Below are 20,936 nucleotides of genomic sequence, written 5' to 3' on the forward strand. Positions count from 1 at the left end.
AAGATCCCACGATTGACAAAAGGGTCTTTCCTGGCAAAATTGTATGGGCATAGATAAAAAAAAAATGCCCACCAAAATACCCGTGTGACTTGGAATAATAGGCCGTGAAAAGTAGGATATGCGCCGAAATGGCTGCGATCTGCTGGTCGATGTGTATGCGTGATGTATTGTTTAACAAATGCCATCTCACACGGCATGAATAGATCCCTGCGCCTTGAGCCCGAGTCTGGAGATACGCGCGCGATATAAGACTTCATATAAGAAGGCCACCAAGATAAATTTAGACACCGGATGCATTACAGAAAGGAGATGCAGGAGAAAACAGAGCTTAATCTCTCGAGCCCATCCACCGACCTTTTTGGATCATGGCACTGATCATAAAGCAGTAGGTTACAATGGCCACTGCATAGACGAGCATGAACACGAAGAACAGTGTAACGTCGCCGTTTCCTATGGCAGGACCGTGGTCAGTGAAAGACACCCCCAGAAAGACCGTGTAGATTGCCATGGTGATGACCATGAAGATCATGCAGGTGAAGAACCAGGCCGCCCAGTGCGCTGAAGGCAGCAGTCCCATCAGCTTCATGGACTCCTGTAGCAAATAAGAAAAGTACCATCCCGTTGTCTACGTTGCAAGCGCGAAAACCAACCTTCGACAACGTCACATTTTACTCCTCAGTGTTTTTCGACTTGATTACAAAAAACGACCGTTGCGTAAAAATCGTTCATCTCACAAACTTTTTTGTTCAAACTTCTTTTTTACATTTAGTCAAGTTTTGACTAAATGTTTTAACGTAGAGGGGGGAATCGAGACGAGGGTCGTGGTGTATGTGCGCGCGTGTGTGTGTGTGTGTGTGTGTGTGTGTGTGTGTGTGTGTGTGTGTGTGTGTGTTTGTGTGTGTGTGTGTGTGTGTGTGTGTAGAGCGATTTAGACTAAACTACTGGACCGATCTTTATGAAATTTGACATGAGAGTTCCTGGGTATGATATCCCCAGACGTTTTTTTCTTGTTTTGATAAATGTCTTTGATGACGTCATATCCGGCTTTTCGTGAAAGTTGAGGCGGCACTGTCACGCCCTCATTTTTCAATCAATCAATCAATGAGGCTTATATCGCGCATATTCTGTGGGTACAGTTCTAGGCGCTCTGCAGTGATGCCGTGTGAGATGAAATTTTATACGGCCAGTAGATTGCAGCCATTTCGGCGCATATTTACCTTTCACGGCCTATTATTCCAAGTCACACGGGTATAGGTAGACAATTATTAACTGTGCCTAAGCAATTTTTGCCAGGAAAGACCCTTTTGTCAATCGTGGGATCTTTAACGTGCACACCCAATGTAGTGTACACGGGGGGAGGGTTCGGACACCGAAGAGAGTCTGCACACAAAGTTGACTCTGTGAAATAAATTTCCGCCGAACCTGGGATCGAACTCACGCTGACAGCGGCCAACTGAATACAAATCCAGCGCGCTACCAACTGAGCTATATCCCCGCCCAAATTGGTTGCAATTTTGGTCAAGTAATCTTCGACAAAGCCCGGACTTTGGTATTGCATTTCAGCTTGGTGCCTTAAACATCAATTAATGACTTTGGTCATTAAAAATCTGAAAATTGTAAAAAAAATATGTTTTTTATAAAACGATCCAAATTTACGTTTATCTTATTTTCCATCATTTTCTGATTCCAAAAACATATAAATATGTTATATTTGGATTAAAAACAAGCTCTGAAAAATAAAAATATAAAAATTATTATCAAAATTAAATTGTCGAAATCAATTTAAAAACACTTTCATCTTATTCCTTGTCGGTTCCTGATTCCAAAAACATATGATATGTTTGGATTAAAAACACGCTCAGAAAGTTAAAACGAAGAAAGGTACAGAAAAGCGTGCAATCCTTCTCAGCGCAACTACTAAACCGCTCTTCTTGTCAATTTCACTGCCTTTGCCATGAGCATGAGCGGTGGACTGACGATGCTACGAGTATACGGTCTTACTGAAAAATGGCATTGCGTTCAGTTTCATTCTGTGAGTTCGACAGCTACTTGACTAAATGTTGTATTTTCGCCTTACGCGACTTGTTTTCCAGTTATTGTGGAATATTGCTCGTTGCAGTAATTTTTTAGGTTTTTTTGTTTTGCATGCGCTTCAGTACTAATGCACAGAAATAGGGCACTCTCATTCTTGTTTGACGCACTGTTGCAAAATGAGCATGAACTACACTACACTACACTACACTACACTATTCTATACTAGTATACTTCACTAATCTAACAACACTACACTACACTACACTACACTACACTACACTACACTACACTACACTACACTACACTACAACACAACACAGCACAGTTGGTAGAGCAATGGACTTGTGAACCTAGGGTCTCGGGTTCGAATCCGGGCCGGGACGGACACGGTTCAACTTTATGTGCAGACTCAGATAGTATCCATGTCCCACCCCCGTGTCACTGCTGTGGCACTTAAAAGACCTCGGTCATTCTGCCATAAGTGCAGGTGTATGATTACCCCTAAGCACGCACACACCTGGGTATAGAGCGCGACTCCTGTTGCTGTTAGCTTAATTCCCAGCACTGGGATAATAATTCAAGTACATTCTTCTTCTTATCATTATTATTATTCTTTGTTCATGGGCTGAAACTCCCACGATCACTCATGTTTTTGCAGAAGTGGATTTGTACGTGTATGACCGTTTTTACCCCGCCAATCAGGCAGCATACGCCGATTTCGGGGGAATTAACGTGAATGAAATTAAAAACAAACTTTGAACATCGTCTAATTTACCTTGAGTTTTCTCTCCTTCTCGTACACGATTCCCTTGATGTATTGGATGACGGGCAGCATGAAGGACAGCATAATGAAGGCCGGGATCATCGTCATCAACACCTGCACCATGCCGTCGAACAGGTAAGGGGGATATGGCATACGGTTGGTCTGCCACCTCACGCTCACGTTCTGGCCGCTCCATTCCTCCACCACAGCGCTGCCCACCAGCATCTGGAGCTTGACCACTTGACTGTAATCTGTGTGGACATGATGAATAGATAGGTGAATGAGATAAGTGAACGCATAAGATATATATATTGGGCGGCCACCTGGAATTCTTTGTTTGGCTTTTCTTTTTCTTGATTTTGTCTCTCAAAACTTGTTTTCCAATGAATATGAAAGATATCTGATGTCAAATTTTCGCCCATATATATAATGAGTAAGCCTTAAAGTCATGAGTGACTCAAGATGAAATGGTTTTAACAACAATTATAAACCTTTGAACACATTATTTCCCCCAATTCCCCCCAATTCCTATTTCCCCTAGTGAAAACTGGAATTCCCATCTCCACTGAAACTGGATTCCCGTTTGCACTAGGGCAAACTGGAATTCCAATCTTCACTAGCAAATATCCAGTGGAGATGAGAATTCTAGTTTGCCCTAGTGCAAACTGGAATTCCAATCTCCACTAGTGCGATTCGGAATCTCTCTAGCACTGGATTCTCATTTCCACTGTGACTTACATATACACATTATAGGCCAGTCACTATAGCGAGAGGTTGTGTCTGAAACACGTGGAAAGGATTGGTTGGTGGGTCAGTATTGTTTATCGTCTCTTCACCGGTGTGTCTGAAACACGTGGAAAGGATTGGTTGGTGGGTTAGTATTGTTTATCGTCTCTTCAACAGTGTGTCTGAAACACGTGGAAAGGATTGGTTGGTGGGTTAGTATTGTTTATCGTCTCTTCACCAGTGTGTCTGAAACACGTGGAAAGGATTGGTTGGTGGGTTAGTATTGTTTATCGTCTCTTCACCGGTGTGTCTGAAACACGTGGAAAGGATTGGTTGGTGGGTTAGTATTGTTTATCGTCTCTTCACCGGTGTGTCTGAAACACGTGGAAAGGATTGGTTGGTGGGTTAGTATTGTTTATCGTCTCTTCACCGGTGTGTCTGAAACACGTGGAAAGGATTGGTTGGTGGGTTAGTATTGTTTATCGTCTCTTCACCGGTGTGTCTGAAACACGTGGAAAGGATTGGTTGGTGGGTTAGTATTGTTTATCGTCTCTTCACCAGTGTGTCTGAAACACGTGGAAAGGATTGGTTGGTGGGTTAGTATTGTTTATCGTCTCTTCACCAGTGTGTCTGAAACACGTGGAAAGGATTGGTTGGTGGGTTAGTATTGTTTATCGTCTCTTCACCAGTGAGTCTGAAACACGTGGAAAGGATTGGTTGGTGGGTTAGTATTGTTTATCGTCTCTTCACCGGTGTGTCTGAAACACGTGGAAAGGATTGGTTGGTGGGTTAGTATTGTTTATCGTCTCTTCACCGGTGTGTCTGAAACACGTGGAAAGGATTGGTTGGTGGGTTAGTATTGTTTATCGTCTCTTCACCGGTGTGTCTGAAACACGTGGAAAGGATTGGTTGGTGGGTCAGTATTGTTTATCGTCTCTTCACCAGTGTGTCTGAAACACGTGGAAAGGATTGGTTGGTGGGTTAGTATTGTTTATCGTCTCTTCACCGGTGTGTCTGAAACACGTGGAAAGGATTGGTTGGTGGGTCAGTATTGTTTATCGTCTCTTCACCGGTGTGTCTGAAACACGTGGAAAGGATTGGTTGGTGGGTTAGTATTGTTTATCGTCTTTTCACCGGTGTGTCTGAAACACGTGGAAAGGATTGGTTGGTGGGTTAGTATTGTTTATCGTCTCTTCACCAGTGTATCTGAAACACGTGGAAAGGATTGGTTGGTGGGTTAGTATTGTTTATCGTCTCTTCACCGGTGTGTCTGAAACACGTGGAAAGGATTGGTTGGTGGGTTAGTATTGTTTATCGTCTCTTCACCAGTGTGTCTGAAACACGTGGAAAGGATTGGTTGGTGGGTTAGTATTGTTTATCGTCTCTTCACCGGTGTGTCTGAAACACGTGGAAAGGATTGGTTGGTGGGTTAGTATTGTTTATCGTCTCTTCACCAGGTAGTGCTATTCGAGCCCGATGCAAGTTTGTTCCCTTTGTCAGTTTCGTGGACAGGAAACACGTGGGCATTGCTGGACTCACTAGAAGCAAGGGTGTTCACTCGTTCACAATCCATACAAACTCGACATCATTATTTTCAGGATTCGACTATTCACCTCCAACTGAGGAGCAAACAGCAACACTGTCATCCTTGACTGAACCCCCCCCCCCTCCCCCCTCCCCCCCCCCCCCCCCCCCCCCCCCCAGAAAAAAAACACTTCTCACCAGGATCTAACTGGGACCTTGGCCCCATCTGAAAGTAGGGCAGAATGTCCCGTGTGTTCCATTGATCGTTGTACTCGCTGTTCTGACGGATGACAAGGTGAAGGTCGGGGCTCAAGGCCGCCCGACTGTGGTTGCTTCCTCTGAACACTACCGCCATCTTCATTTTCTCCGAGTTGATCTTGTAGTACGCCGTGAGGTCCGCCTCGGTTGCGAATGGTTTTAGTTCTGGGGGTCATGACATGCACAAAGGAGGTTTAATCAATTGATTCTTGGCCCGTTATAGACGGTTTTTGGAAATCATTCCGTCGGGTTTGTATGGGTTGTGCAAAACCTCGTGCAAATAATCATTGGATAGGCCAATCACGAGCGAGGGGTGTTTCCACGTGTTACCGACAGACCCCTCGCTAGTGATTGGCCACTCAAATATTTGTACGAGGTTTTCCAAGAAAAGGTCACTCTCCCACATCCCATACAGACACGACGAAGTTATTATCAGAATTCGTCTCTCAGGCTGATTCAATTCTGCAATCTCGTCTGGTCTATCGTTATCTAAGGCCAAGCTGCTTGTTGCAAACGGTATGGGATTGAATGCCCTTGTAACATTATAATGATTTTAATATTGACGGCCTTATCACAAAGATTTACACTTAATCGCGCTTGCCCTGTATGTTCGGTTGTTGTGGTTGTTTTTTGGTGGAAAGTTGCTTGTTTGTTACTAGCTAGGACTTCTTCTTCTTCTTCTTCTTCGTCGTTCGCTTTACTAGCTAGGACAAGGAAGGCAGTCCTCAGCAGCTGCAGCACAACACCACCTCCCCCACCACCACCACCAACAACAACCACAACAACAACAACAACAACAAAAACAACACACCCAACAACAACAACAACAACACAACAACAACAACAAAGAAATTCTAATGATTTTGTGTGTCTCAATTATTGACCCCTCATTACCATAACGTTTGTGTGTATCTATATGAAGTCAGTGACCCTTCTCCTGTGTTTGGACGGCATACATTAGTATGAGTTATTTGTAATCTGCTGACTGTTAGCAAATGATAACAAGACATGTCGAGAAAAAAGATATCAAGCATGAGCCTTTTAGGCGAATGCTGATATCGTTTGTGAGACATGTCTGTTATCATTTGCTAACAGTCAGCAGATTACAAATAACGGTTTTATTACCGTTTAATTCGACCAAAAGAAATTTGGAAGCGACCCCGCGAATTAGACAGAACAGCCGCAATGGGAACTTGAGCGCTTCTACCTGATTATGCCTGTCAGTCAAAGAATTCTCGTGACCTGAGTCAGCCAATCAGAGTAACACACCTGACGTGATGAATATTCACAGGTCAAATGCCTTTGACACACAACAATCTCACAAGATTAACCATGTTGAACATGCGTTTCGGTTTCTTCGCTTTTTCTCGTTGAACAGAGAGGGACAGAATTAGAACCGACTCCAGACGGATGGGAAATGACGTGAAGATACATTTGATGTAAAGCGAGTGACGTAATTTCACTTGATTTTTGCGAACTTTCAAGTGAGCTTGTCGGCATTGCACACTCAGACGATGGGCGGTGCCTTGCTGTTCCGTTACGCACCCACCGACAAAACTCGCTTTTCGGTATTTTTCAGATAAAGAGAGTATTATCTGACAGCATTTGAAGTGTCATTCTTTCGAATAAATCACGCTGATAATTATTGTTGAATTACATTTTTACTTTGTCTTGTTAATTTTTTGCGTGATAAACAAAAGGGTCCCTGCCTGAACGTTATAACATTTAGTGGGTCACCTAGAATCCGTCCTGATTCGTCAAAAAGCCATATGGGGCACTGAATTGTAAATAATATGAGTTATTTCTAATATGCTGATTGTTAGCAAATGTCTAGAAAAAAGATATCAAGCATGAGCCTTTTAGGCGAATGCTGATATCGTTTGTGAGACATGTCTGTTATCATTTGCTAACAGTCAGCATATTACAAATAACGGTTTTATTACCGTTTCATTCGACCAAAAGAAATTTCGAAGCAACCCCGCGAATTAGACAGAACAGTCGCAATGTGAACTTGAGCGCTTCTACCTGATTATGCCTGTCAGTCAAAGAATTCTCGTGACCTGAGTCAGCCAATCAGATTAACACACCTGACGTGACGAATATTCACAGGTCAAATGCCTTTGACACACAACAATCTCACAAGATAAACCATGCTGAAAATGCGTTTCGGTTGCTTCGCTTTTTCTCGTTGAACAGAGAGCGACAGATTTAGAACCGACTCCAGACGGATGGGAAATGACGTAAAGACACATTTGATGTAGAGCGAGTGGCGCAATTTCACTGAAGTTTTTCCGAAATTTGATCATTTAGATTTCAAGTGAGCGGTCGACATTGCACACTCAGACGATGGGCGGTGCCTTGCTGTTCCGTTACGCACCCACCGACAAAACTCGCTTTTCGGTATTTTTTAGATGAAGAGAGTATTACCTGACAGCATTTGATGTGTCATTCTTTAGAATAAATCACGCTGATATTGTTGAATTACATTTTTACTTTGTCTTGTTAATTTTTAGCGTGATAAACAAAAAGGGTCCCTGCCTGAACGTTATAACATTTAGAGGGTCACCTCCTGATTGGTCAAAAAGCCATATGGGGCACTGAATTGGTAATAAAATGCAATGTTGTCTTCACATGGTAATTGTAAATCGTATGACGGCGATGACAGAAAAAATCAAGTCGCGTGAAGCGATATAAAAACACTTAGTCAGTCGGTATCAAAAAGATCAACACCACAAACCAGTCATCGCCGAGACTAAAATTAAATAGTCCCGGCTAACCTTACCTGAAGACCGAGACGGTTCACGCTCGTCTCCACGAAGCATGAGACCGTAGTACTTACTCAACCTATTTTTTTTCATTCTGAGCACATTTGTAGAGTAAACATGGCATATCTATATATTTTTGAATTCAGGAGAAGATGAGAAATACATTACAATCATCTTTACATTTAGTCAAGTTTTGACTTAATGTTTTAACATAGACGGGGAATCCAGACGAGGATTGGTGGTGTATGTGTGTGTGTGTGTGTGTGTGTGTGTGTGTGTGTGTGTGTGTGTGTGTGTGTGTGTGTGTGTGTGTGTGTGTGTGCGTGCGTGTTTGCGTACGTGCGTACGTACGTGCGTGTGTGTGTGCGTGCAAGCGTGTTAGTGTGTGTGTGTGCATGTGTGTTTGTGAGTGTGTATGTGTGTGTGTGTGAGTGTGTGGGTGGGTGTCTCTCTCTCTCTCTCTCTCTCTCTCTCTCTCTCTCTCTCTCTCTCTCTCTCTCTCTCTCTCTCTCTCTCTCTCTCGCTCTCTCTCTCTCTCTCTGCGTGTGTGTGTGTGTGTGCGTGTGCGTGCGTGCGTGCTGGCGTGCGTGCGTACTTGTGTATGTGAGCGTGCGTGCGTGCTGGCGTGCGTGCGTACATGTGTGTGTGCGTGCGTGTAAAGACGTGTGTGTGTGTGTGTGGGTGTGTGTGTGTGTGTCTGTGTCTGTGTGTGTGTACGTGCGTGTATGTGTGTGTGTGTGGACGTGCGTGTGTGTGTGTGTGTGTTTGTATGTGTGCGTGTGCGTGTGTGTGAGTGCGTTCGTGTGTGCGTGTGTATAGAGCGATTCAGAGAAAACTTCTGGACCGATCTTCATGAAATTTCACATTAGAGTTCCTGTGTATGATATCCCCAATTTTCAATAAGATTTGTTTGATGTCGTCATATCCGGCTTTTTGTGAAAGTTGAGGCAGCACTGTCACGCCCTCATTTTTCAACCAATTTGATTAAAATTTTGGACAAGCAATTGTCGACGAAGTCCAGATTATGGGATTGAATTTCAGCTTGGCAGAGTACAAATTAGTTAATTAGTTTGCTCATTAAAGTTGTCATTAAAATGGAGTTTTCACTAACAGATTTAAAAATGATTGAATCGTATTTCTCAATTTCTTTTTTTATTTTTTTTTTATTCTCTTTTTGTACAGTTTTTTTTTTTTACATGTATATGCTGTACATTACAGGACATCACCTAACCGAAAGGACAGAGTCATATAACAGAAAAGCACACTTGGACATTTACAACATACATGGGGTGGGAGGGTGGAAAGGGGAGGGGGGATGTTCAGTGGTCGCATTATCAAAAGGTTTTAAGAACGAAAAAACCTAAGGGTTACATCAAAACGTGCATATACAGGCGCCAATCCTTGTAGAATTTATCTACTGTATTATTCACAACTGCGTTATACTTTTCACAAATAAATCTTTGCTTAAAGTTTCTACTAAATGTCTGAAAATGAGGGGTCTTTTTGTTCATTTTGGAAATATATACATGGTGTTTGGCACAGATTAATAACACATCAAAAGCTTTATCGGTGACTACATTGTTCGCCACTCCAAGAAGAACCAGTTCTTTAGACAGTTTTAAATTGTCGCAATGGGTGCAGTTCGCCTTTAACCAATTTATAAATTCTATCCAAAAAGTCTGCACTTTATCACACTCCCAAAACATATGTAAAAGGGTTTCTTTATTTCTACCACAAAATGTACACAATGACGTATCCACAATTTTTCGCAAAAATAGAAACCTTTCTGTGGGCAAAATTCTGTACAATAATCGGTACTGGAACCATCTCAGACAAGTGTCTTTTGTTGTTTTAAAAACATGTTGAAAAATAGCCTTCTTATCTAACAAACAGTCTAAAGATTCAGACCATTTTTTGATACATTTTGGGACCGTAGCATGTTCAATCAGTTTTTGGCTCACGAAGTGTAGCCTATGCGATCGTAACTTTGTCTGTCTGTGCGTTTGTGCGTGTGTGTGTGCGTGTGTGTGTGTGTTTGTGCGTGTGTATGTCTGTGGTAGAAACTTTAACATTTCCGAGTCTATGTGTGAGTGGTTATCCAAGACTATGGATAAAGCTCGCATAAGATTACGTCACGGTCAAAAGTGTTTGACGTCAATTAATGCATCATGACGGCATGCCTCCCTGTAGTCTTTCTCTCTCGCGTGGTGTGTGTGGTCTCGGTCATTGTTATTTTGAGCGGGCCGAGACTATTTGGCAGTCGTGTCCCTGTAAGTAGGCTACATGCAGACAGACAGATCTAGATCTAGTGTCTCTCTTTCTTGCACAGTGTCACCTAAGCTTACTGTGTGTGTGGGTGTGTATGTGTGACGGAGTGATTGAGTTTGTGTTACTGTTTGTTTATTTCTTACGTGAGCCTTGAAGGCTTCGCCTCTTGTTTGTAAATAAGTTGTGTCTTACCTTTACAAATACATTTCCACACAATGGGCTCTGTCATAATAAAATGTTTATCAAATTCTAAGCCGATTTTTCTCTGATATTTCTTAACAGCCTGGATTACACCTTGATACAATACAAAATCGCCTCGCACATTTGGATATTTGATTTTAAACGCATTATAGGGTAAGTATCCATTTTGTCCCAAAATATGACCAATCTGAGCTATTCCATTGTCGATCCAATTTTGAATGTACACTGTCTTTTTATCTCTCCGAATATTAACACTATAATGTAAACATTCTGATACAAAATCGTTAAAGGTTATAGTATGTGTGCCGGTGAACATATGCACTGATTTCTGTGATGAATATTTTTTTATATTCTTTGATGTGCACCCTTATGCTGAGTGTGATAACCCTCGAATGACTAGTCCTGTGATAAATATTGTTCAATGACATATCTAGTCCTGTGATAATGATAGTTTTTAGCGGTAAACTTTTAGCTAAAGCTGACGGCAATTTACCTATTTGGAATCATGTTACTATTCCTGTTAGTGTACATATGCGTGCGCGAGTGTAGTATGCTTCGTATGGTATTTTTATCTGTTGTCTTATTTTTTGTTTTGTCTTTTAATGTGCACCACACTGAAATTTCTCTGTATGAGATAATAAAGTATTCGTATTCGTATTCGTATTCGTATTCGTCACATTTTCCATGTAGTTTCTTATAATGTTTAAAAACATTGGTCCAAAACGGGTTTTCCATTCTCTGCATCAAAACATTTGCAAATTCCTCTCCTCTCATATTAATTGTTGTAACAGATGGACATGCTTTAAACAATAATCTTGATATTAATCCAGTAAGACCATCAACTCTTTTTAACCAAACAATTTTTAGAGATGACAGAAAACTTTTCACGTCAATCATCTTTAATCCTCCATCTTCATAGGGTTGGGTGACCGTAGTTCTTTTAATTTTATCTCTTTTTCCATCCCAAAGAAATTTGAAAAAAATATTATTTAACTCCATCATAAACTGTTCGTCTGGATCAGGTAAATTAGTAAACAAATGTGTCAATTTGGAAATAGCCAAGGTTTTTAGGACTGTTATTTTACCAAAAGGTGTCAGGTTCCTTCTGGTCCATGAATTCAGAAGTTTTTGAATTTCCTTTAACTTATTTCTAGTTAAGAAAAACAACCTCGGATACATTCACCGAAAAAATAACGCCAAGTGCTTTAAAATTTCGTATTTCTCAATTTCTCCTGAATTCAAAAATATATACATATGTTATGTTTCCTCTAAAAATGTGCTCAGAATTACAGAAAATAGGTTGAGTAAGTACTGCGTTCGCACGCTGCGCGCAGACGAGCGTGACCCGTCTCGGTCTTTAGGTGTGGTTAGTCGAGAATATCTTAATATAATCTCGGCGATGACTGTTTTTAGTGTTAATTTGTTACTTTGATGCCGTAAGCTTGACTATATGTTTTTATATCGTTTCACGCGACTGAAAATCTGCTCCTGAAAATTCGATTTTAATGACAACTTTAATGAGCAAACTAATTACTTGATTTGTATACTTCCAAGCTGAAATGCAATCCCGTAGTCCGGACTTAGTCGAAGATTGCTTGACAACAAACTTTCACAAAACGCCGGATACGACAAAGACATCTATCGAACAAATGAAAAAAAAACGTTCGGGGATATCCAAACCCAGGAACTCTCATGTGATGTTTCATGGAGATCAGTCCAGTAGCTTTCTCGGATTCGCGTTACACACACACACACACACGCACGCACGCACGCACGCACGCGGCACGCACTGACGCACGGACGCACGAACGCACGCACGCACACACACACACACACACACACACACACACACACACACACACACACCCACCATGACCCTCGTCTCGATTCCCCGTCTATGTTAAAACATTTAGTTAAAACTTGACCAAATGTGGAAATAAATGAAATTAAAAATTAAAAAAGGAAAAACAAATGACTAACTAATAACAAAATAAAGTATATATATATTACCTGGTGTCATGTTGGCACAAGCTGTGTCATTCGGGTGTATACGGCTGGCCACTTTAGTCATAACAACGAAGAGACTGGAATGGTTGGGGGCAAAACCTAGCTCACATGTCATCAAATCCACTGTATAATTATTTGTTGGCGCTGTGAACCCATTGTGCATCTCAAAAATATCGTCTGGTGGGTAGTACACCGGGTCGTCGTGGAATTCTGGTTTGGCCAGATATCGGATGAACATGAAAATCACGGCGAAAAACACCGGAAAGAAGATTTCGAACACAGACACGCATTTCTTTCGCCGCTGGAGCAAAAGGTTTTTCCACAGCAAAAGTTTCACTTGTCGGAAAAAGGCAGCCATTGTGTTACTAATGGAGGTGCGACGAGACTGATCAGTGTATTGCTGATCATTGAACACACTTGGTTAGTAGAGCCTGATGAGTTTAAATAGAGATGATAAGTGTACAGTGGTAGTGTTAGTGGTTGTGGTTATCGTTACTTTTTTCTGTGGTGACGTCAGCGGTTTTTGGTTCAAAGGTTAGGGGTCGGAGTTTACGTCTGCTTCCTTTGATCTGCTAACGAACTGAGGTTGATTCGACAGAAATAACGAGCCCTGAATTGTATGTGATAACTCAGCGAACGCTTGTTTATTCACACAATTCTGTATAACTAGTATGCTCTTGAACAACTTAATGCTGCAAATGTCAGTTTCATGTGTGATTTATTCCAGGTTTGATGCATGAAATTCTCAGGAAAAGAAACGGATCGGACAGAGTGAATCTGCAGACAGAGACAGATGCACGCAAACATCTTCCAAGGCATTCAACTTTCTGAAGATTCTGTACACGTTGAGTGTTCTGAATGCACCTATTCAAAACTTGAGTGGTTCAAATGTATCAAAGAAACATTACGATTTATTAATACAAACAACTTTGCAATAATCGGGGTTTTTTGTTCTTGTTTTCGTCTGCTCCGTGTAAGACTTTTCTTCTTTTTCCAGCTGAAGAGTCCAGACATGGGACGATACTCTTTCGAATTATTGCAACAGTTGTTTTCCCTCCCATTACGTAAACGAAAGTGAATCTAAACGCATAGGCCAAGACGCGTTGTCGGTTTCGTTATCGTAAGCGGAACGCGTATAATTCATAGATTATCTTTAAGTTAACCACTACCACTACCACTGTGCACTTAATCTCTCTATTATCTTCAACACAGAGTAGGTTAGTCGAGATTGAAGTATTAACAACTGTTTCGGTATAAAGTTGCTTAGTCGAGTTCATGACATAGTAACATAAGAAAGGGTTAGCCGAGACTTGCGTGTTTTACAACTGCTTCTGTATAGAATTGGTTAGTCGAGACTGGTGATTTCATGACATGTTCAACGTCAAGTGGATTAGTCGACATTTACTTATTAAACAACTGCTTCTGTAAATAATTGTTTAATCGAGACTGATGTGTTCATTAAATCTTCAACATAGAGCGGGTTAGTCGAATCTGAAGTATTTACAACTGCGTACTGTGCAGAGTTATTTAGCCGAGACTGATACATTCATGCAATCATCAACATAGAGTCGGTTAGTTAAGGCGGAAGTATTAACAACTGCTTCTGTAAACGTTTGTTAGTCGAGACTGATGTATTCATGACATCCACAAGTGACATCTTAATATTCAACAAGGGGTGGGTTAGTCGAGACTGATTCATTCATGAAATCTTCAACATAGAGTGGGTTAGTCGAGACTGATTCATTCATGAAATCTTCAATATAGAGTGGGTTAGTCGAGACTAAAGTATTTACAACTGCTTCTGTATGCGTTCATTACATCCTATGTATATAAAGAGTGGGGGTAACTCGAGATCTACACTGATATTCCAATAACTGCTTCTGAACAATGTAGATTCGTCTAAACTGATGTATTGATTACTGGTTTTACTTAAGGATATTTCAATGACTACTCTGACAAAGGAAAAACTTTTTTTTTTTAATTGATTGAGTCAATCTGGTGCGTGAGTTCACTGCGAGGAAAAGTGATCACATTTCACTCTCACAAAAACTACAACAATAAAGAAACAAGAGGCGCCGACGGAAACTTCACAAAACCGCTTCCATTTCCTTGTTGAGTTTCAACCCGACATTGTACGTTTGCCAACACAAGCGCACTAAATCGAATCTGGTAATGTGTTTGTATCAACGGTAAACGCCTGTGAAGAAGACAGATTAATGCATTTTATTCCACTCTGCCTGAGAAAATAGAGTAAGTTAATTACGACACACTTTCACAAAACAATTGTTCTGAAAGTAAGATTATACCCAGTGCTGGGCGTGATCTTGCAGTCAACAATCTACACACACTTTTGTACACAGTGTCGCGAGCGTATTCCACAAGCTCATAAATTGTGCCTCTGTTCAGTGCAAGGTATTTCCCACATCTGTTTTGCAACCTGTCCAAAACTAAAACAGTCCGAGATTGTAAGCTCTAGCTTGAAATTCTTTCTTTATCTACAAACGGTGGCCTGACATCAAAACATTCAACATCCGAGTTCAAGACGCCATCTTGAAGTCAGTCTGGTCAGAAAAAGCCTCTGCAGTTTTCTTTTGTATGTGGAAATGCAGTGAAGGCGTAGAAACCCGCTCCGTCCGTTATCAGATTCAACAGCCAGTTTGTAACTATTGATTGGCTGCAAATCGTGACAAGGGGTGCGTTGCCTAGGCAGAACGCCACAGAACGTTTGCAAACGTTTTCTAGGCAACGCATAGTTTTGTTGTGGCGCTCGCGAACGCTCGCGAACGTTTGCAAGCGCTCGGTACGAGAGAGAGAGAGAGAGAGAGAGAGAGAGAGAGAGAGAGAGAGAGAGAGAGAGAGAGAGAGAGAGAGAGAGAGCGCGCACACGGGCTATTTACTCCTAAACCTTCACCTTTAATCAACCTTGATTGACTGACAAGAAGACCACAACACTTTTTCACGGAATCGACAAGAAATCCAACTGTCAAATCTGACCACCAAAAAAAAAGAAAAGGCCCTGCTTCTCCACGTGGGGTACGAAACTCAAACACACACACACACACACACACACACACACACACACACACACACACACACACACACACACACACACACACACACACACACACACATGTCCTGAGGGCCAATGCATAGCGTCACCCCTAAAATGTACTCATGGACTGAGCTGTAAGCGATTGGACTCCTCTACTTTGGTCAGTGCGGGTAGGGATGGCTGTTCCAAGCACAAAGCGACTGTGCGCATGATCGCCCCCAATATGCATGCACGGACTCGGCCGTCAGCGAAGAAACGAGTCCATTTAGTTGAAAGTAGGTAGAGAGGGTAGAATTGAAAACAGTTCGCCGCGAACATAGCGGTGCCTACAACATGAAAACTTTTTCTCTCTTCGCGAACAGGGCGTCCGCTCTAGGCAACGCACCCCAGGACGGCCGTGTCAAACAAACAAATGAACAAACGAACGAACGGCCATTATGTCAATCCATTATGAATATCCTGTCATTATCACCACTCCCCCTTCTTGTTCCATAGCCCCTTGTCGCGTTACACTTCTAAAACCTCGGATGAATAAAAAACGCTCGCGCTGGACCCGAATACTCTTCAGACATTCACACACACACACACACACACACACACACTCTCTCTCCCTCACTCCTTCTCTCTCTCCCTCTCTCTCTCACACACTCACACACACACACACACACACACACACACACACACACACACACACACACACACACACACACACACACACACACACACACACACACACTACCACATCTCCATTCTAAAACACGTCACGTTCCAAATCAAAAGACGACATTCTATTTTCCTACGTCACTATTCTTGGTTTACGGTACCATTCGGCGGCTTTGCTACGAGTATGGCATAGTCTTGGTTTGCCGAGACCTTGCACCGTTCTATCAGACTGCCTGGCTGGCTGTTGCACCGCGAATTCCTCCCACCGCCAAGTCGTTTTTTTGTGGTTTATTTCACATTTAGGTCCCAGTTAACATTATGAAGTTTTAATACGATCAATCGGACCTATTATCAAGTTAGTGTATCAACTTTTGAACGAACTGCGCCCAGTGGTTTCCCAGCAATAAGCTGTTAAGTCGAGACACACACACAGACACACAAAGTCTGCTGGACGCTTGTACTAGCGTACTCGGGGATAATCTTCTCATCTGAAGTTTTCAACTTTTTAACTCCTACTTGAACTTTTAACCCCTTCCATTGGTAATTGAAAACAGCTCGACTTTATCTTCTGGAAAGCCAACTGCACGAGAACAAAGAAGAACATTATAAAGAGAGGGATCAATACGCGAGTTTATGGATTTACGGTTACACCTTCTAGTATGGGCGTGATTAATATAACATTTAAGTAGACGTGCAATGCCAAGGCACTGCATGCCCCCAGCGAAGGACAAATCTCTCTCTCTCTCTCTCTCTCTCTCTCTCTCTCTCTCTCTCTCTCTCTCTCTCTCTCTCTCTCTCAGTTTCTCTCGCTCTCCCCCATCTCTCGCATTCCCTCTCTCTCCCTCCCCCTCTCTCTCCACCCCCTCCCCCTCTCTTGTTTTAACAAAAGCGTTATACTCACCAGTTCCGACGTAGAGGGAGGAGGTTCGTGAGCTACGCCAGGATAACGACGAACTGCGCGTCGTTAATTCCAAAACGGAGGAACGACTCTCTGAGATGGAGAGGAAAGCTGACGACCTAGAGAATCGATCAAATCGCAACAACTTCATCCTCTACGGCCTAGAGAGGAATGAGGGTGAAACAAGCGAAGACTGTGAAGGTATTCTGCAGGACCTTATCACTGACAAGCTGGAGATGGCAGGTGACGTAGTGTTTGACAGGGTCCATCGTCTTAACGGTAGGGCCGACTCCCCTTTGATTGCCCGCTGTGCTTCCTACAAGGTCGACAAGTTGCAGATTTTGAGAGCAAAGCGGAAACTGCATGGGAGTCAGATTTTCATTGGAGATGACTTTTCTCGTCGGGTCAGAGAGATCAGGCGTAATCTTGTGCCTCGTCTGAAGCAAGCCAGAGATGAGCAAAAGAAAGCTACTCTCACTTTTGACCATCTGTATATCGAAGGGAAGAAGTTCACATTTGACTTACAAAAGAACACGGTTATTGAAATGAGATAGGAATTCGGCCGCTCCAATGTTGGGGAGAGACCCAAATCAGTTATTTCTAGTGACAGTATTGTGTCCGAGAAGGAAATTTTGAGAGTGGTCGAAAAAAGAAAGACACCGGTGTTATCTGTAGTTTTGGACAAGGCGGTGAGCAGGATGTCGGTAAAATGTGACTGTGAAAGCAGTGCGAGTGTGAGTGACACAGTGGGTCAGGGGTCAGATAGGAATCCTAATCTGATAGCAAACCTAGAAATGCGTGTTGTGAATGAAAAAGATAAATTCGAGCACGCCAATGTAAAGTCACTCGAACTGTGAATAAGCCCTTTTCTTTTTTTTTACAGTGGAATGTTAACGGCTTGTACTCCAAATTAACTGACACAGAATTTGTAAATTATGTAGGGAGTTTCGATTTTGTTTGCCTTGTAGAAACGTTTATGGATGAATTCACGTCAATGTTTTTGATGGTTATTCACTTTTTGTTAAACCAGCAGTGAAGTTTACCAAGCAGGGCCGAAGGTCAGGCGGTGTATTGTGCCTAATAAGAAATGAGTTTGCTCCCTTTGTGCGTAAACTTGATGTTGAATGTTCTAACTTCATTGTTTTTGTCCTTGATAAAAGCCTGGGCGGGGATGTAGCTCAGTCGGTAGCGCGCTGGATTTGTATCCAGTTGGCCGCTGTCAGCGTGAGTTCGTCCCCACGTTCGGCGAGAGATTTATTTCTCAGAGTCAACTTTGTGTGCAGACTCTCCTCGGTGTCCGAACACCCCCGTGTGTACACGCAAGCACAAGACCAAGTGCGCACGAAACAGATCCTGTAATCCATGTCAGAGTTCGGTGGGTTATATAAACACGAAAATACCCAGCATGCTTCCTCCGAAAGCGGCGTATGCCTGCCTAAATGGCGGGGTAAAAAACGGTCATACACGTAAAATTCCACTCGTGCAAAAAACACGAGTGTACGTGGGAGAAGAAGAAGAAGAAGATAAAAGCCTCTTTGGAATTTCTAAGGATATTTTGTATGTGTGTGCTTATGTTCCGCCCGAGGGCTCGCCGTATTACTCGTTTTTTTATCTGGATAATGGTGTTTCTCTACTAGAAGAATGTTTGACAGTGTTTGTTGGCAGAAGGGGATGTTTATGTCGTGTTGTCGGGTGACCTGAATAGCAGAACAGCCAATAGGTCCCAGCCTGTATTACAAGATCATGATGTTTTTGATTTATTGCACAAAAGTCAGTCAGTTTGCGGGAATCGAAAATCACAAGATCGGACATTGAATAGTTATGGTAGATATTTTTTAAATATGTGCACTGCACTTGGACTGTGTATTCTTAATGGTGTGTGTAATGGAGATTGCAGGGCTGTTTTACCTACATGTCAGAGAGGGGGAGTAGTGTTAATGATTATTTTTTGCTGTCTTATGATTTATTGCAATTACTCTGTCTTCGAGCGAACTGTTGGTGGCTGGCCGGATTGAGTCAGATTATATGCCAGTTGAATTTCATGTTACGTTCCCATGTGATAATGTTTATCATGATATGCGTGAGAATGCAGACTGCTTTATTGAGAAGTATGTTTGGGATATCAAGAAGGCAGAAACGTATGTGAATTTGATGTGTGCAGATGATATGTGTGCAAGGTTAGAGTCTGCCCAAAATATGATTGAATCTGATATGAATGGAGCTTTGGAATTATTTAACACTTGTGTTAAGGAAAGTGCTGACTGCATGAAGAAAAGAATGTATTTGAAGTCAAATAATCAATCGGATGATTGGTTCGATCAAGAGTGTAGAATAACCCGAAAAAATGTGTGGAGGTTGTTAAGCAGATGTAATCAGCCTGAAGACATTCACGCTCGCAATGTTTCTTGTTTAGCCAGACGGGAATATAAAAACATGTTAGAAAGAAAGAAAAGATTGTATAATGATTTGACATTACAAAAACTTATTGAATATGTTAATGATCAACAAGAATAATTGTGGAATATAATGCATAAATTATCCTCAAAACGAAAACAAATAAAGAACAACATACATACCAGTTGATACCTGGTTTCAGCATTTCAAAGTATTATTGGAAAAAGATGTAATTGAGGCTGAAGAAATTGAATATGAAGACGATGAAGGTATTTTGAATCGTCCTATTTCAAAAGAAGAAGTGTTGATTGCAATGAGAAAGTTAAAACCTCAAAAGTCTGCTGGGCCTGATGGAATAATAGGAGAACTTTGAAAAAAGTTTTTTCTCCAGGGATTGACTTTTTGGTACACTTGTTTAATTTTGTGTTTTCCAAGGGTGTATTTCCAGAAAGTTGGACAGAGTCCATTGTTATCCCTTTGTTTAAGAAAGGCGATGTGAATGATCCAAATAATTATCGTGGAATTTCGCTGTGTAATGTTAGTAGCAAGGTCTATAGTACTGTGATTAATAACAGGTTGCAAGAATGGATTGAATGTAATAACAGTACGGGTAAATATCAAGCTGGTTTAAAAAAAAAAAGAATCATTCCACTATTGATCATATGTTTACACTGTTGGCCTTTGTACAGAAACAATTTTCTTTGAATCGTAAGCTGTATGTTGCCTTTATAGATTTTGAGAAGGCGTTTGATTCCATCAACAGAGCTTTGCTCTGGCCAATTCTGTTAAAAAATGGTATAAAAGGGAAACTCTTTAGGTGTGTGAAGAGTATGTATGATAATGTAAAAACAAAAGTGAGATGTGGAGTTTACAGATTATATTAATTGTACATTTGGTGTTAAACAGGGCGATGTATGTAGCCCAGCTTTATTTTGTCTCTTTATTAATGAGTTAGCACTTGAGATAATTGAGAATGGAAGACATGGTGCCACATTTACTGATGATTATTTGGAATTGTTTATTCTTTTGTTTGCTGATGATTTATTGTTGTTATCAGAGACTGTTGTGGGTCTACAAACTCAGTTAAATAATTTACGCAGGGCAGTGTCCTCTCTTCATTTAAAGGTAAACATGAGTAAAAGTAACATTATTGTGTTTAGGAAAGGTGGATATTTGAGTGCAAGGGAAAGATGGACATATTATGGGGTTGATATTTTACCTGTTGTAAACGTGTATAAATATTTAGGAATATTGTTTTCAACTCGACTCAGTTTCACTGCTGCCTGTAGCGATCTCTCAAGCCGGGCCAACAATGTTGTGATGTGTATTATACAAAGATTATCTGTGCTTAATAATAATAGTTTGAATGTTTTTTTGAAGTTG

At 41.5% G+C, this 20,936-nt stretch overlaps 2 protein-coding genes across 2 annotated transcripts in view; both read right to left on the reverse strand.

Moving 5' to 3' along the window:
• Window positions 1–13,101, reverse strand: part of LOC138963655 (phospholipid-transporting ATPase ABCA3-like) — a 54,649-nt gene extending 41,548 nt beyond the window's left edge. Inside the window, exons 1-4 of the mRNA XM_070335502.1 lie at window positions 12,550–13,101; window positions 5,246–5,470; window positions 2,810–3,048; window positions 355–592 (exon numbers count right to left, since the gene is read on the reverse strand). Of these exons, the coding sequence (XP_070191603.1) occupies window positions 355–592; window positions 2,810–3,048; window positions 5,246–5,470; window positions 12,550–12,904 (1,057 nt within the window). The 5' untranslated portion in view covers window positions 12,905–13,101. The remainder of the gene's footprint in view (window positions 1–354; window positions 593–2,809; window positions 3,049–5,245; window positions 5,471–12,549) is intronic.
• Window positions 1–20,936, reverse strand: part of LOC138963942 (uncharacterized) — a 180,010-nt gene that overhangs the window by 77,147 nt on the left and 81,927 nt on the right. The gene's annotated exons all lie outside the window — the stretch shown is intronic.

Source organism: Littorina saxatilis, linkage group LG4 (assembly GCF_037325665.1).
Source record: "Littorina saxatilis isolate snail1 linkage group LG4, US_GU_Lsax_2.0, whole genome shotgun sequence".
NCBI classification, from domain to species: Eukaryota; Metazoa; Mollusca; class Gastropoda; order Littorinimorpha; family Littorinidae; genus Littorina; species Littorina saxatilis.